This window comes from Equus asinus, chromosome 1 (assembly GCF_041296235.1).
Source record: "Equus asinus isolate D_3611 breed Donkey chromosome 1, EquAss-T2T_v2, whole genome shotgun sequence".
Taxonomy (NCBI): Eukaryota; Metazoa; Chordata; class Mammalia; order Perissodactyla; family Equidae; genus Equus; species Equus asinus.
In genome coordinates, this window is record NC_091790.1 from 166301681 (window position 1) to 166319562 (window position 17882).

The 17882-nt window shown below is 37.6% G+C and overlaps 1 protein-coding gene across 4 annotated transcripts in view; it reads right to left on the reverse strand.

The window, feature by feature from the left end:
- ELMO1 (engulfment and cell motility 1) overlaps positions 1-17882 on the reverse strand; it is a 521525-nt gene that overhangs the window by 337110 nt on the left and 166533 nt on the right. For all 4 annotated transcript variants that reach the window (XM_014840709.3, XM_014840711.3, XM_014840712.3 and 1 more), the window contains 2 exons: positions 14359-14394; positions 3175-3274 (listed from right to left, as the gene is read on the reverse strand). In XM_014840709.3, coding sequence (XP_014696195.1) covers positions 3175-3274; positions 14359-14394 — 136 coding nt within the window. The remainder of the gene's footprint in view (positions 1-3174; positions 3275-14358; positions 14395-17882) is intronic.

Here is a 17882-nt window from a genome sequence, read left to right on the forward strand (position 1 = left end):
GTTGATTTTTGTTGAGATAAAGCTCCATTTAAAAGACAGTTGCCTGCAGACAATTCCTGGGTTGTCAAAGTGCTGAATTTGATCCAGCTAATGAATAAAAAATGTCAACCTTACAAAAACTATCAATTACAAAGTCATTTTCTGATGACCATTTTTCAAATTCACAGATGGGGATGCAGTCTAAGTAGCAACGCAAAGGAAATAGACGGAACGACTGGGAATGAGGATGTGGAATACATTAAATGCATTGCCTTTTCAAAAATATTTAATTTTTTATTTAAACTACCAAGACTGCTAGCCTTTGCTTTCTTAGATTTAATATGATTTTTCATTTAATTTCAATGAATGAAAACCATTTTCTTAAGTAGTTAGAAAATTAAATTATTGTCATTCTCTCTAACCACTTTTCACATCACCTAAAGAAAGACAGCTTTGTAATTCCTCTTGACTCATAACTGAAATTTTACTTGAAATCTATTTAAATACAGTGTCACTGGATTCCTCCTTTCTCTTCTTCAAGTTCTAGCTTTAAAAAAATGCTTCCAAAGCAAATTTCATTCCTTCATTCCACAGAAATGTATCCACGTCTTAGTCTATGCCAGGCCCTGAGGATAAAATCGTGAAAAAAGCCATGGTTCCACCTTCGTAGGACTCATGATTTATTGGGAGAGACAGTCAAAAGAGGAAAAAATTGACAGAAATGTGGTAAATGCTGGAACAGGAGCATATACAAGACGCAAGGAGAATGGAGAGCAAAAGAAATCACTTAACTCTCTACCAGTGAGGTCAGGGAGGGCTGAATAAAAGCAAACGCTGGTTCAACAAGTCTTCAGCAGCTATTATTTCCACCACTTGAAAGCACAGGTACATGACTGTGGGGAAAGAAGCCGTGAACCATGGGACCAATGACGCCCCATTCCCTACGACCTCACTTAACCTCCCCAGCCACTGTGTCCTCGCCTCCTCACCAGGAATAACGAGACTGTCTGTTCTGTTGTGGAAAGGGTTGCTGTGGGCATCAAAAGAGATAATATGGGTGTAAGTACCACACAATTTCAAGGCATTCACATTCAGAACAGCATTGTTTTTAATAGCAAAAGAAACTCTAATAACAGACAAGACAGGCAATTTGGATGCAGGAAAGAAAGGCCTGCCATAAATTTAGAATGAGCTAAAATTTTTAAATATAAAAAAATTCACAAAACCCAGTATCTTCAGACAGGAATACAGCAATTTGTCGTCTGCATTCATAATCTAATGCTTCCGTTCCCGGCCACCACCAATGGAAAGCACTTCATAACACATCAGAATTTCCTTGGTGTTTTCATCTACAATTGTTTCTTCTCTTTTTAGCAATTCATACCACTGACAAATATAGGCAAAAAGAGGCCTCTTCTTTTTTTGGTGTTTTCTAGGTGGTTCCCTTTACTCATCTCATTCGGCTTTCTGCACTTACATAAGGAAAGAGGATTCAGAGGCATGTCGAGAAGGCCCTGGGTGTCCAACCAGCTCTTGTCTGAAATAAATATGCAACATCATGCAGGTGTTCAATCTGCAGGGCTCGCGTTCCCAACACCCTCATTCGACAGACGAGAGGTTCTCCTATGCCATTCAATTCAAGGCAGTATCTCCCGCAAGATACTGATTAACTTTAAAAGGAAAAGGGATAACTTCCCAGTGGGGAGGCCCAGAAGATACCGCCTCAACCATGTAATCGAGGTCAACATCACCATTAATAGGACATATCGACGCCACATACCCCAGTACAAAGCGCTGAGAAGGGCAAAGCATGACTTCTCTGGTATTCATGCCAAAAACACATAATCTTAATTTAACCATGAGGGAACTATCAAACAAACACAAACTGAGGGATATTCTACAAAATAACTGACCAGTACTCTTCAAAATTGTCAAAGTCATGAAAGACAAGGAAAAACCGAAGAACTGTCAGATTGGAAGACACGCAGGAGACGGGATCACTAAATGCAGTGTGGCATCCTGGATCAGGTCCTTAACCAGAGAAAGGACATCAGTAGAAAAACTGGTGACATCAAACAGCGGTAATAGTATTGTGCCACTGTTAATTTCTTAGTTCTGATAATTGTACTAGCATTACGCAAAATGTTAACATTAGAGAAAGCTGGATAAAGGACATACAGGAACATTCTGTACTATTTCTTGTAACTTTCCTATAAGTCAACCATGATTTCAAAATAAAAGGTTTAAAAACTTCAAGTGACACAATGGATCGTGCCTTGATTTTCCCCCTTTTGCACAGCTTCTCTGAAATTCTTTATTTTAGATAACCCTTCCCAGGAATCTATACTTAGTAAATTTATGAATTCCAAACATTTCATACAATACAACAGGAGGACGAAAAATGCCAATATATTTACAAACCGTTTCACAAATACAGAGAAGAAAAATAAGTTAACAAATAAATAATAATAATCCATGATTTAATACTACATTTAACAGTTATAAAGTCAGAACTATTTATTTTTTGTTAGAAGTCTGGAAACAGAATTGTAAGTTTGCAGCTGTGTCTTTATTGCAAGTCAGCTGCAAGGAATGGTGGGGTTCTTCTGCCCTCTCCCCACACCAGGTCCACCTTTGCCCGGCCCTTTATGAGCTTCCTCCTAAAGAAGGAGGAATCTATCAAACTATTCGATCTCAGAGACATTTACTGCACCATGATTATGCGTAAGCAGGCTTGCTTGGCCTAGGAGGCACGGACTCGGGCACACTGCTTTCCCTTATATCCTGGCTTCAGAACCAGGCATGTAGGGAATCAGTGCACTTTGTCTCTTTCCCTTTTCCTGAACACTGGTGCGAGGGTAGAAGATTCATGAGGAGCGGTGGAACTCCACTTAGGTCTTGAGAATAATAGAGTCCTGCACAGGGACTCAGCAGACGCTTCTTTGGTTTTAGCAACATGACACCTTGATTTCTCTTGACTATGGCTTCTCCTGTGCAATCCCTTATGATCCCGGTGGGGAGAAAATGTCATTTTTCACATAGTATTTAGGCCTCCTGACCCCCACATAACATAATACTATCAAAACGCCACCTACCTTTTAACACAAACAAGTAAAGGAGACAACTATAAGATATTCTCAAGGCAGAGAAAAATATCAACGAACGAAAGAAGTCATTTAAGCACATCTGCATTACCTTCTTAATGAATGCCACCGAAAACGTATCCCAGGACACTATTCCATGGTCCATCAGCTCTACAAAGGCCGTCAGGGTGAAGGACAGCATGTCTCCAAAGCTGGAAAACACAGGGAGGCATAATGGTGATGGGCCCAAGAGCTGAGCACAAGGAAAGACAGAGAAGTGGGAAAGCTTTAGAAAAATGAATACAAGCAGAATTGTAAACGGTCATTGGGATAAGCAGCCGCGCCACAGACAACTGTTAACGGGAGCTAATCGGAAGGAGGCAGACTGGCTTCACGGAGGTGAGCCAGGGCCTCAGTGGGACAGACCTGGGCTCCTTCTGACTCTCACTCTGGCGAGCTGTTTTGTACTGGGCAGTTCACTAACCTCTCTGAGCCTCTGCCTTCTCAGCTGAAAAACTGGCTAGTGGTGTCTATTTAACCATAGCGCTGCCTGTAGAGTACTCAATATAGTGTGTAGCATATAAGCGTCAGTAAACGATAGCTTAAAGAAGAGCTTCTCAGTAAACGAAAGTTAGGGCAACTAAGAGAGGGCAATGGGCTTCCCATGGATACTCAATAGAGAAGATTAGAAATAGTGTTATTAAGAGTGTTAGCACTTTGCAAAGGGTTTGCACGGTCTCTGTATATCTGTGTGTGTGTGTGTGTGTGTGTTTGGATGAGCGCGCACACACACAAACACTTAGATACAAATATATATGTACGTAAGCATAGTCATTTCTATGTTACACTAGCCAGTATGTTATCTTTAGTTAACAGGCTTTATAGAATATTTGTGGAGATGATGACTGTTTGCAGGCCATAGACTTGCTGTGATTCTGAAGATTGTACGGAGGGTCTAATGTGTGAGTTAGAAAAACAGAGATCAGGCAAGCTTCAGTGAAAAAAGTCTGGCCTTCTAAAACAGCTCCACCCAAGACCCTTATCAGACAATCTCTTGGTTCAAGTGCTTTCAAAACAACACTTTAACAGACACTCAGAATCTTTTAGAGAAACTCACCTCTGTTGTAAATTATCATCATAATAAATATTGACTTAAAACTTTCAAGATAAGTACTCTCTCTTCAAGTGCACTGAAATACGCCCATCAGCATTTCTACATTGTAGGCAACTCCACTGATGCAGATGGTTGATTTTTAAAAAATAAAGTTAGTTGCTCAGATTTTTAATCTGGACACATATATGCCACAATTGCTACACCACAAAGTCTCATAAAATGTTTAAATTGAATCTTCCCATCTACTGCCGATTAATAGAATAGAAATAGGCTCATATTTCTTTTAAAACAGCTTCGTAATTTCCCTTCTTCCTAGTGTTCACAGCCCAGTCTCAATAACGACCTTGGAAATTCTGCATCACCTCAGCAGCTGTGATGTTGAAAAGAAACCCACAAAAGAGGAAGTGGCTCTCAGGAAGAGACGGTGATCAAAGCCACCGGTGCCCAGAGGGGTTGAGAGGCAATGGACAGAAATGGTTAGGTGGGGTGTTTCTGCAATCAGACAGCAGAGGTTTCCCCTCCTGCTCTAAGTGGGCAAGTTACTAACACATTCTATGCCTCAGTTTCCTCATTTATGAAAAACGGGAACGATGATGATGGTGGTGGTGGTGATACCTAACTCAGAGGATTGTTGGGGAAATGAAACAAGCTACGAAAGCCCTTGAACAGTGTGTTGCAGACAGAAAGCAGCCTATGAGCGTTAGCTGTTATCATTATGAAAAAGTGATATTTTAAATAGGTCAACAAAGTCCATGATTTTCAAATGTTTGCCTTTATTCTGTCAAGGATTCTTTGTCCCTGGAGCCAGGGGAAAAAACAAATGCTTCAAAGAAAGCCCAACCATTTACATCAGAGAGAAAAGCAGCAAATACTTTTTTTTTTTAAAAGGCTTTTCAGTCACAGACACGCAATCCCAATCTTACAGGTGCCCCTAGATGGCATCAGAGGATCACACCTCTGAAAAGAAATGCCAAAACCGGAAAATTCAAACTTATTTGAAAGAGAGAACAAAAAGAGTAGGAAGACAGGTGAAAAATGAGTTCAAAAGAGTAGCAAGAAAGGTTAAACAAAAAGTCCAGAATGACTCTTTCCACAGACAATGAGTCACAAGAAAATTCAAACACCAGACTGCAAAAAGGAAAAAAGCAAATTGCCTCAGGAAAATAAGAGAGCCAGGTAGCAAAAGCAATTAGTAAGATTTATTAATAGACTGGGTAGGCGTCAGTATTACTGTGAAAACATTATTACATAATAATGTATAGTATTAGTAGTAAACAACATTAGCTAATATATACTTTTTTACTTAAAAAGAAGAAAAATAACAACCAGATATATAACTATAATATATATATAAACCATACAAACAATTATAATAACTAATCGTTACCATTAGCTTATACCTGGCATGCTAAAAGACCTCAACCGGCAGAACATTCCTATACACTACACGACGTGGGAGGACGGCCCCCACGGCCTCCACACAGTGCAGAAGAACCACCTCAACGTCTTCACTAACAGAACAAGCCACAGGGCAGGCAGGGACACTGGAAGGCACACACTAGTGGGATCAAACTCTTCTTTACAGTCTCTGGAGCTATTTGAGGCTGGGAATAGAGATGCTATTAGTCTTCAGTAATAGCAAAAAACAAAAGACAAATTATGTTTATGTTCTCTAATTATCTGAAGACAAAATAGCTGTTTCCCATTCAATTGACCCATAATTCAAATGGCCTTAGTAACATCTGTGGATAGTCCCTCTTCCCAAAAGCTCCAGGACTATGCCTACAGACTCCTCAGACAGGCTGCAAGGACCTGGGAAAAAAGAGAGCGAGAAGGAGAAAGAGTATCATTTGGCTTCCAAATCTCCAGGCTGCTCTGGGGCCAGACTTTCAATCTGCACGGCTGTTAAGACGGTGGAGCACCATTTCTGAGACAGTAGACCGGGCTTTCTGTGCTTTGCCTCCATCAGTGTGAACGACTGATAAGTGAGAGAAAGGCATCCTTGCATCATACACCAAGACGCACAGAGGAAGGACTGCTCTTTTGGCCCATTTCTTAACGTTGTATATAAATGTTATATAATTTATATCTCTATTTTATATAAATGTTATTAAATGTTATATAATAATATTTTATACATAGATTTTATATACTTTAATATATAATTATATTTTATATAGATATACCACAATATGAGACATATAAAATACATTATATGTAATCATGTATATCATATATCACTATATACATACATAGTGTATACATAACATATATAATTCACTGGTTGCTGGATGGCATACTAGGTTTCCATGAGGGAGAATTTCTTCAAAACTTAACTTTAAAACCTCAGTTGCACGGAAAAGATGGCCATGCTAAAATTTTATTACATTGCAAATCAAAGGACTCAATTACCTCATTTCAAATGAGGCAACCATAAAAGCTCTTATCCAACCCTGACATAGATGTTTATTTCCACTCTTACAGGAGCGATTCAGGCTCCAAAGAGTGAAGGCAGGTGCCAAGGCCCTATCTCTGAAATCAACGCTGTGTGCAGGAGATCAAGGCTAAAAGAATTACAAATAGAAAGCAACCACATGGCACATGCAGGAGCCTTTTTATTTGTTTGGTGTATTTGTTTTTTATAAAGTGCTAAGCTAAAGATTTTGCAGTACTGACTGCCACAAATTAAGCCAACTGCAAACTTTACATGCTGGTTGAGAGCCATGTCACAGCCAACACACCATGTGTGCTGGAATGATTCAAATAAATGTTTCTCATCAGCTCAGTAGAGATCATCTTCATTCCAACAAAATTCAGCCAATCTCAAAGCATTTAAATTTATGCTGCTAAATTTATAAAAGAATAGTGCTTCCAAATATTTCTATTGGGTGACATGCCCAAGACAGAAGTGGGGAAAAAAGAAAAGAAAGGCCACCTTTAAAGCTATCAATAAATCATATAGAATATATCCTTAATTGCCAAAGTTAATGAATATAGTTTCGCCCTGCCCCTTGAGTTTCTCCAGGTATTTTCTTTTGTTTGCGGTAAAATTTACACACACTGAAATATATGGATTTCTAAACCATCCTTCAGACATTCTCTTAGCCTTCAGAATCAGAGCATGACATGTCAGCAAACATTCTTTGGGCTCCTTTGTTGAAAATTTAACTGTGGATCAATTCTGGACTCTTTATTGTATTCCACTGATATGTCTATCTCCTTACACAAATATCATACTGTATAGTAACTAACTTTATAATAAGTCTTGAAGTCAGTTAATGAAATCCTCCAACTTTGTTGATCTTTGTTGTTTTTTCCAAGACTGTTTTGGCTATCCTAGGTCCTATACATTTCTTTTAAATTTTAGGATTGGCTTGTAATTTCTTTTTAAAAAATTGTATTGTATTGAGGGGCCAGCCCTGTGGCATAGTTGTTGGCTTTGGTGTACTCTGCTTAGGCAGCCTGGGTTCATGGGTTTGGATCCTGGGCGCAGACCTACACCACTTGTCAGCCATGCTGTGGTGGCAACCCACATATTAAGTAGAGGAGAATTGGCACAGATGTTAGTTCAGGGCTAATCTTCCTCAGCAAAAAAATAAAAATAAAAACTTTTAAGGAAGGACCAGTCTGGTGGTGTAATGGTTAACTTTGCATGCTCCACTTTGATGGCCTGGGGTTAGCGGGTTTGGATCCCAGGTGCAGACCTACACATGGCTCATCAAGCCATGCTGTGGTGGCACTTCACAAAACAAAATAGAGGAAGATTGGCACAGAGATTAGCTCAGCAACAATCTTCCTCAAATAAAAAGAGGAAGATTGGCAAGAGATGTTAGCTCAGGGCCAATCTACCTCACACACACAAAAAAAAAAATTGTATGGCATTGAACCTACAGATTAATTTGAAGAGAATTGCTATGTTAACAATTTTGCGACTTCCAACCTACAAAATGGTATATTCTCCACTTAATTAGTTTTTCTTTAAATTCCTACAGCAATATATTTATTTTTCAGTGAATACATACTGCACATCTCTTGTTAACTTTATTCCCAAGATTTTTATGATTTTTGACATTTTGCAAATGGAAATGTTAAAATTACATTTTTTAGTTTGCTGTTAACATATAAAAATCTATTGTTTTTATATACTGATGTTGTATTCTGAAACCTTGCTAAATTCAATATGAGATCTAGCAGTTTCTTTGTAGATTCCTTAGCATTTTCTATAGATAATAATGTCTTCTATGAATAAAACTGGTTTTACTTCTTCCTTTCTGTTCATCCTGTCTTTTACTTCTTTCCTTACTTATTGCCATGGTTAAAAACTCCAGTAAAACGTTGAATAGAAGTACAAAAATAGACATATCTATCTTATTTCCAGTCTTTAGAAAGGGGGAAATTCAGCCTTCCAGCAATAAGTATCATGCATTTTTTTGTAGATGGCCTTTATCAGGTTGAGGAAATTCCCTCTTTTTTCCCCTCAGTTCCTAGATTGCTGAGAATTTTTCTGAATGAATGTTGGAATTTATGAAATGCTTTTTCTGTATCTATTATATCTATTAAGATGATTTTTCTCCTTAGGTTTTTTCCTTTGTGTTGCTAAATACTGAATCACAGTTACTGATTTTCAAACGTTAAATGACTTCTGGGATAAAAGTTATATTGGCCACAATGTATTACCCTTTTTATATACTGCTTGATTATCTTTGTTAATATATTCCTGGGGATTTTTACACCTCTGTTTATTAGGGAGACTGGTCTATAATTTTTATTTCCTGTATTATCTTTCTCAGGTGTTGGTGTCTGAGTGATGCTGGGCTCATAAAGTGATTGGGAACTGTTCCCCCTCCTCTGTTTTCTGAAGGTACATGTGTAGATTTGGTATTCTCTGTATGCATGATAAAATTCTCCAGGATAACCAGTTTTCACCACGTGAAGTTTTCTGATAATGAATTCAATTACTTTAAAGATTTTTTATTTTTTCCCTTTTTCTCCCCAAAGCCTCCTGGTACATAGTTGTATATTCTTCGTTGTGGGTCCTTCTAGTTGTGGCATGTGGGACGCTGCCTCAGCGTGGCTTGATGAGCAGCGCCATGTCCGTGCCCAGGGTTCGAACCAACGAAACACTGGGCCACCTGCAGCGGAGCGCTCGAACTTAACCACTCGGCCACGGGGCCAGCCCCTGAATTCAATTACTTTAATAGACATGAGTATTCAGATTTTCTATTTCATCATGAGTCAGTTTTGATGTGTCAGTTTAGTCCTCTGAGAAGCTAATGCTGAGATGGAGTTAGCAGACCAAGAGGATTATTGGAGGATAGGGAGTGCCTATGAAAGATAAAGAGGCACAAAGCAGGATTGGGTATGGAAAACCTTCAGACCATGAGGCAGATCTGATGCCTATGAAAGGAAAATGGAGAGAGGAAGTAGACGTAGACCCCACAAAGTCTCAGCCAACACAATAGGAAGTTCCAGAACAAATACTGTCTGTTAGAGCCGTCCCACAATGGAGAGAGATGGCTAGGCTCTGGTACCCGCATCATGCTCGCTGACTGGGGGCTGCCTAGAAAGGCTATGATTGGCCTTGGCTTGAAAGCTGTCATGGGTCTCCAATGTCCTATAGCTAGAAGCTATCAGCTAACTGTACTCCTCAGGGATAATTAGCAAATTCTTTCTTGAAGGGAAATCAAAGCTGTGCATTTCTGCAGCTGGCACATTTCATATCTGAAGTTTAAAATTTATTGGCATAAAGTTATTTGCAACATTTCTTTATTTTCCTTTTAATACCAGTGTGATCTGTAGTGATATTCACTCTTTCACTCCCGGTATTGATATTTGGGATTATTTTCTTCTTTTTTCCTAATAAATATTTTCAAATAATCAGTTTGGGCTTTAATTTTCTATATTATTTATTTCTTTTCTATTTCATGGATTGCAGCTCTTTTTATTATCTTCTTTCTACTTATGTAATTTACACCTATTTATTGTAGCTTCTGAAGGTAGAAACTTATTACACCACTGCTTTTTTTTTCTTTAACAATTCTTCTTTTACAACATAAGCATTTAAAGCTATAAATTTCCCTTTAAGCACTGCTTTAGCTACAAATTTTGGATTAGTATGTTGTATTTTATTATCATTCAGTTCAAATATTTTGTAATTTCACCTGGGCTTATTCCTTGACTCCTAGGTATAATAGAAGTGTGTCTTTTAATTGCCAAACATCTGGGGCTTTGCTGCAACTTTATTGTTACTGATTTCTAATCTAATTACCTTACGATTAAAGAATGTAACCTGTATAACTTCAGTCATTTGAAAATTCTTGAGACGTATTATGGCCTAGCATAAGGTCTATATTGGTGAAGATTTTTGTGCATTCAAAAAAATATGTATTCTGCTGTTGTTGGGTGGGATCATCTATACAGAAATGACAAGCCCATATCTTTTATAGTGCTGATCAAATCTTCCATACACTTACTGATTTTGCCTAGTTTTCCTATCAATTAGAAGAGAGTGTTAAAATCTCCAACCATGATTATGGATTTGTCTATTTTTCTCTTTAGTTGTCAATTTTGAAGCTTTGTATTAGGTACATATACATAAAACACTTTTATATTTTCCTAATGAGGCAACCATTTTTGATTATGAATTATCCCTCTTTATCTCTGAAAATATATTATCTTGAAGTCTTACTTTGTCTGATATTAATAAAACAACTTAGTTTTATTATTATTTGCATTTACATGGTATGCACTTTTTCACTTTCACACTACATGTACCTTTGCATTTACAGTACGTCTCTTATAAACAGCGTATAGCTGGGTCATGCTTTTTCAAATTTGATCTAAAGTGTTTTAATTGGAGTGATCAATCCATTTACATTTAATGTAATTATTGATATGGTTAAGTTTAAGTCAATCAATTTATCGTTTGTTTTCTATTTGTCTCAGCTATGCTTTGTTCTGTTTCTCTTCTATTATTTACTTTGGGGTAATCAAATATTTTTTAGTCCATTTTAATTCCTCCACTGGACTTTGAGCTATGCCTCTTTGCATTAATCTTTTAGTGGTGACTCTATGGATTGTAATATGCACCCGTAACATATTAGTGTTTACTCAAAGGGACAATTATATAATAGGAAGCTTGCTATATTGTAGTTTCCTTTACACCACCATCTTTTGTGTTCTTATTTTGTATGTATTATGTCTACATATGTTATAAACTCTACAAAATAGCATTATACTTTTAGCTTTATAGAGTCATATGTCTTTTAAAGAAGTCTGAGAAATTTTAAAGATGGAAAGAAAACTGTATTTTGTCTTTTGTAGTTACCCACATATTTATAGTTTCTAGTGTTCTTCACTCCTTCTTGTAGATCACAATTTCTATTTAGTGTCATATGCCTTTGGTCTGAAGAACTTCCTTCGTATCCCCTGTAGTGTATATCTGATAACAAGGAACCATTTTGGTTTACCTTTATCTAAAAGTGTTGTTATTTCACCCTCATTTTCAAAAGGCAGTTTTACTGGATAAGAATTCTGGGTTGACAAGTTTTCTTTTTCTTTCAGCACTTTTAAGATGTCGCCTTCTGGCCTTCACTGTTTCTAATCAGAAGTCAGCTCTCATTCTTATTTTTATTCTCTTAATATAATAAGTTGTTTTTCTCTGGCTGCCTTCAAAATATCACTTTTATCTTTAGATTTTAGAAGTTTGACTATGATGTTTCTAGGTATAGTTTTCTTTTTATTTATCCCACTTGGGGTTCACTGAGCTTCAGAGACCTATAAATTTATGTTTTTCAACAATTTTGGAAATTTTCTGTAATTATTTCTTCAAATATTTTTCTCCCTCATTCTCTCTTTCTTCTCCTTCTGGGCCCCCAAATAAATGTATTTTAAATCAATTGTTACTATCTCATTGATCAATTACTCACTATTCATTTTATCTATTCTTCAGATTGGATAATTTACAGTAATATATCTTCAAAGTTACCGTCTCTTTTGCCATCTTCTATTCCCATACAGTGAACTTTTCCATTTTAAATATTATACTTTTCAGTTTTATAATTTCCAGTTGGTTAGTTTTCATGGTTTCCATTTCTCTGCTGAGACTCCTCATCTGTGCATTCATTATGCTAATGCTTTTCTTTAATCTTTTAATATATTTATTAATATTACTTTAAACTTCTCATCTGCTAATTCCAATATCTGGGTCATCTCAGGGTCAGTTTTTACAGCTTGCTTTATTTATTTTTTTTTAGGTATGGGTCATCTTTTCCTATTCTTTATAAAGCTAGTAATTTTTATTGTATTTTGAACACTGGAAATGAAACATTGTCAAGGCTCAAAATTCAATTTGGTTCTTCTGAAGAGTGTTGGCTTTTGTTCTATCAAGAAGTTAACCTGGCTAAAAACAAACTCCAAATTCTGCAGTGAGAGGCAGTTTAAATCTCTTCTCAATTCATTCCATTTCTAGTTGCTGTTTTTACCAGGTCCCATGGGGTTCACATACACATGCACACACACATATATTCACGCTTCAGTGATAGATCTGGACAGAGTTTATATGTAGATATGGAGTCTCATACCTTCTAAGCTTCCCTTCTTTGATGGATTCCCCCTAATTATCTAGCTGCTCTGCCAGCCCTAAACTATTTCCTCTTAGTAACTTACCATGACTGAGGCTTTCTGCCACCCCATGCTACCTGGATGAGCAGGTATCCTCCAGCAAAAGCTGCAAACACAAATCTTATCTGAAGCCCATTTGTCCTCTCAAGGATTGACTTCCCTCTTCTTTCTGTCCGCTTGACGTTGCTATCCAGTTTCTTCAAGTAGTTGTTTTTAGGTATTTTTGTTCACAATATTTTGTACAGATTTTATAATTGTTATCTGATTAACTCCACCATTACCAGAACCATGGCTCTGAACATTGATTTTTGCTATGATTGATAGATAGAAATCATGGTTCACACCTAGGCACACTTCCAACATCCCTACATACCAAAAGATTAAAACTGTTAGCAGATAAATTTTAAGAAATCATTGTGGCTTTGGAGCCAAAAATTCCTCTACATTAGCAAGTTATATGAGGTTGCCAAAGAAAAAATCAGTTTGGATCCCAGCTCCACCACCTGATTTTAACTTCTGTACCATGGAAATGATGCTAATTTTACTGATCTTGTGTGGTGGGTATACGTGTGAATTAGCAGCTATAAATGTAACCATTGAGACAGTGCCCAGGGCAGAGTGAACTCTCAGAAAAGATGGTTTCTACTAGCATTATCAGTAAATACTTCTACTATATTAAAAATATATGTCAAAATAAGACTTAAGAAGTGTTACTCTAAAAACTCAATATTGCTTTCTACTTTATTAGAATTTAATAACTAAAGAGTTACTGCAACTAATACTTTCTCGATGCAGGAGGGGTAGGGGAAGATGAATTATTTGAGACCAGTATCCTACACTGAAGGTGATCAGGATGTTCTCTGAAGATTTAAAAGATAAGGTACACATTTTCAGATGCTGTTCAGTCTTCCTTCTCAAACTGAAAATGTCCGCTTAACAATTTGGCAAAATGGAAATTTGTTCAGCCTACTGTAGAGAGTTGTTAGACCCTATATGGACTCACACTGTTTAATGGATAAGAAAGGCATTGAAAACTCTAAGAAAGAAGTTCTGAGATCTCCTGACATGATTACTATGAAATTCACTTAACAGATATGTGATTGACCATTTTCTCAGACTCAAAGTAAATAATTTCCATCCCATACTTCAATACCGAATATTTTTTAAAAATATAGATCTTTTTCTTACTGATCCATTGAAGAAAATCAAAGATTTGGACTTTGAACATCACATAGGCCACAAAAAAGAAAGTATTTGTTTAAAGTAATACACAAAATTATGCCTAGCCTTGCTCTAGGAGAAGGGTAGCAATCCTGATGTGATCATTTTGTGGTTAAAAACAGAAAAGTACTCCTTCTACCACAAAGGAAAAAGAAAAGGGAAATAAATTTTTAAAGAACTTATTATAAGAACAACAAACAGAGAACAAAAAGAAAAAAAAATCACTTACTCAAAATATCTAGATACACAGTTATACCATCAGTCAGAGGACAGGTTTTAAATTATGCAGAGAAGAAGGAAGCATTTTATCATCCGTATCAATTGATCATAAATTCTTACCAAGGCTTCATGATCTTCTGCAATTTCTGGTATCGTCTGCAAAATTTAAAAACAGTCATGTGAGGAACGTGTTTGAAAGCAATGTTTTTACACAAATTACATATTTTGAGGAAAGCCCAGGATTAGATGTAGGGTCAATTGAACCGCCATGAAGTAAGGGAACTTTATTCATTTTAAAACATTATTCTAAGTAATAAATCAGTGCTCTTTAACAATAAGAATCATCAAAAGACAAGGATTAAACTATTGTGACCAACCTATTGCATTTACTTAAGAATAAACGCAAGAAGAACACTCCATCTGGCTCAGAAGGGGTATATATTCAATGGGGGAAAAGTCCCTAAAGATAAGAATGGGTGTATTTTCAATGAAAAAAGTGAAGCCAAAAAGTAATAGAGCAGTTGCTCTTAAGTATATGCTTAGCAGTGAAGAAATAGTTGATTATCTTTCTTTGGTAAAAAGCCCACTAATTCTACTTTCTCTTTTCTTGAGAGAAAAGATCGCTTCTTCAGAAAAAAGCCTTCATGAGACATTGCAATATTCTTGGATGAGAGATGGAACTCTGGGATGGTAGACTGCAAAAAAATATGTGCAATAGACAAGTCTTGTCTACAAGAAAGGACAATTATGCTTCCTAAAAACTGGGGTCAAGAAGACAAGGAAACAAAAGTGATTCTAACTTTATCGAATCACTTCCCATTCCTCGAGTCTGCCAAATCTCTCTGGCATTAAGCATGTTCTTCCTTCTATATTGAACACTGTTCCCCTCCTTGTCCAACTAGCTAAGTCCAACCCCTGATTCTAGGCTTCTCTGGGAAGCATCTCTGACCTCTGATTTCCCTTTCTTGGTCAGAGTGAAGGTGGCACCCCCGTCTGCATGTGCTGAGGATACAGGAGCTGTATTCCTTAGGACATCTCACTGTCCCTCCACCTGCCTGAAGGCAGGGGCTCAGCACTGTGACTCATTATGACAATGTCAGGCACACGCAGAGTAGGTACTCGACAAACGGCTGATGAATAATTTGGCTCTTCAGAAGTTTCATATTTTCAACCACATAAAATGTAACCACTTCAGAAACCTAACTGACCACGAGAAGATAAGATCTTGTCTTTGGTAAAACTGGGGGGTTAAAAATGTATATAAAGAGATCTTCTTCTTTCTCCTCCCCTCCTTCTCCTTTATCTGTCTTTCTATAAAAATAATATTTATTATCTTCCTTCTTTTCTCCTTCAAAAAGCCATTGAGGGGGGTGAAAGGAGTCGGTGGCCACTGGGAGGCAGGACTGAGCAGAGATTGGGCCCTCTTGCAAGGGCCAAACACTACCATCATCTAAAAAGAACTGGAGCTCCTTGGAGAAATGACTCCTGCCCGAGTTAGGGCAAGGAAAGATCTAGATAAGTCCGGCACATCTCATTGAGCCAGAAAGTAAAGAAATGCTCAAAGAATAATGGGAGACAGGTCAAAGGACACAGAAGACAGCTTGAAGAAGCTTCTACAGCCAAATCTAGTACAGACTGAGCATCAAAATAAATAATAATACTGATAGATTATAGCCCATTGAGTAAAACAGGAATGAATAAATCCACATTGTTTTAAAGAGTGGTGTGCTGGTATTGCTGAAGAACCAAATCTCTGGGGAAAAATATACAAACCTGATTTGTACCATTTTCCATGATGTAACTACTTTAAAATTAGTTATTAATTAATTACAAAGAGGGAAAAGGCATCACAGTGGGAACATCTGGAAGGCGCTATCTTAATCAAATGCTCAAAGTGAACACCAGTAATAAGACAAAGGGACATCATGTGCCATCAATAGATGCAATGAAAAAAACACAAGCCTCTGTGAGTTTCCAGTCACAGACCTATAATATGGGTCTAAAACTAGAGAAAACTGGATAAGTCTATAGAAAAAAAATGAGTGTTTCAAGGGGAAATTAAGCAGTGTCTATAACATACTCTTTTGGGTTCAGATTCCATCCCTGACGTCTTTAAGTTGTAGGTAACTCATGGATATATATACTTTGTGCTGTCTGGTAGTGATTGAATTGACTTCCTCCCTGTCAGTGAAAAACCAGTTTTGTCTCCATTTGCAATTCATTTCAACATTCCTTTGCTCCACATAAATTTGTGCCCTTTGACTTTTCCTTTGAAATGGTTAAAACATCTGCCGGGTTCCCTCATATCACACGAGTAAAATAAATTCTTTTAACATGTTTTCAATTTTATATCTGTATGTGAGTTATGCTTTTATCTTTCCCTGAAAATTACCTTTAATGAATTACCTTTAAACAAGCCTAAATTGAAGAATATTCTACAAAATGGCTGACCTATAATCTTAAAATGTGCCAAAGTCATGAGAGGAAGGGAACGACTAAGGAATGGTTCTAGATTGAGAGAGATTAGGAAAAGACAAGACAACTGGTTGCAAGGTGCCACCTTGAGTTACAGCTTTGTTTAAAGGACAAAACTGGGACAAGGTGAAACCGGATCCTGCCACTTCTCCATTAAGTTTGGAACTGTTAAAGTATAATTACACAAGGAGGCCGGTATGGCTCTAATGCCCTGGTGACCCGTGTAAGCAAACCAAAACCTAAGCCTGTAAATGTCCCAGGTTATAAAATCAAAACCTAGGGACAACCAATCACCAACAGCCAATTAGGCTTTAAGCTATAGTCAATCAATGCGTTCCTTGCTTGGCTTCCGCCTCTTCTCTTTAAAAGTCTCTCCTCTCAGGGCTCCTGTGGGCTGACAGCTCCTAAACACTTACAGTTTGGCCCTGACCCATTCTAATGGAGTTTTATTCAAATAAACTCTTAAAATCTTTAAAATGCCTCAGTTCATCTTTTAACACGATGGTTTCAAAAGAAATACATTGTGTGTGTGTGTGTGTAATATATAACACAGTCACTGCAAGTTTTCAAAATAGCTTTCTGGCCTGGGGCCCGAGCAGCTTTGGGTTTTTCTATATGCTCCACGTCCCATAGCAGACCCTGGCCTTGGAAAGTTCTCCTAACGGGAGTGCAGAGAGAAATTCAGTGCTGAGTCACAGTGCTTCTTATGCTCAACTTCCTCGCTTTAGCTTCAGATTAAGCATAAGCAAAGGGGGGCTTTTTGTTGTGATGTCTGTTTTCCCAACTAAGGCTCTCTCTTTCTCTCTCCATATAGAAACAGGACCAGAGGAACAAAGGATTCTGGAAAGGCTGATGTTTCAGAGGAGCCAGAATCCTCACACCTTAGCCCAACATACAGCATTCTTTTCCCTAGCAGAAGATAATCTCTTCTTTAAACAGGCTGTGTGACCCCCCTCGCTTTTCCATTACCAGAGTGACGGACAAAGACACAAGAGACAAAACAAGGAAGAGTGGGGAGGGGGGAGATCCAGCTTAAGGAATTTTCTGCCACACAACCCCTGACAAAGCCCAAGACGCTTGGCCCCTTTGGCGTTTGTGATGCAAATTTCTGGCAGGGCCCCAGAAGAGCTGTTCCAGTTGGAACTCCCTAAGCTGTGTGGAGTGCACGC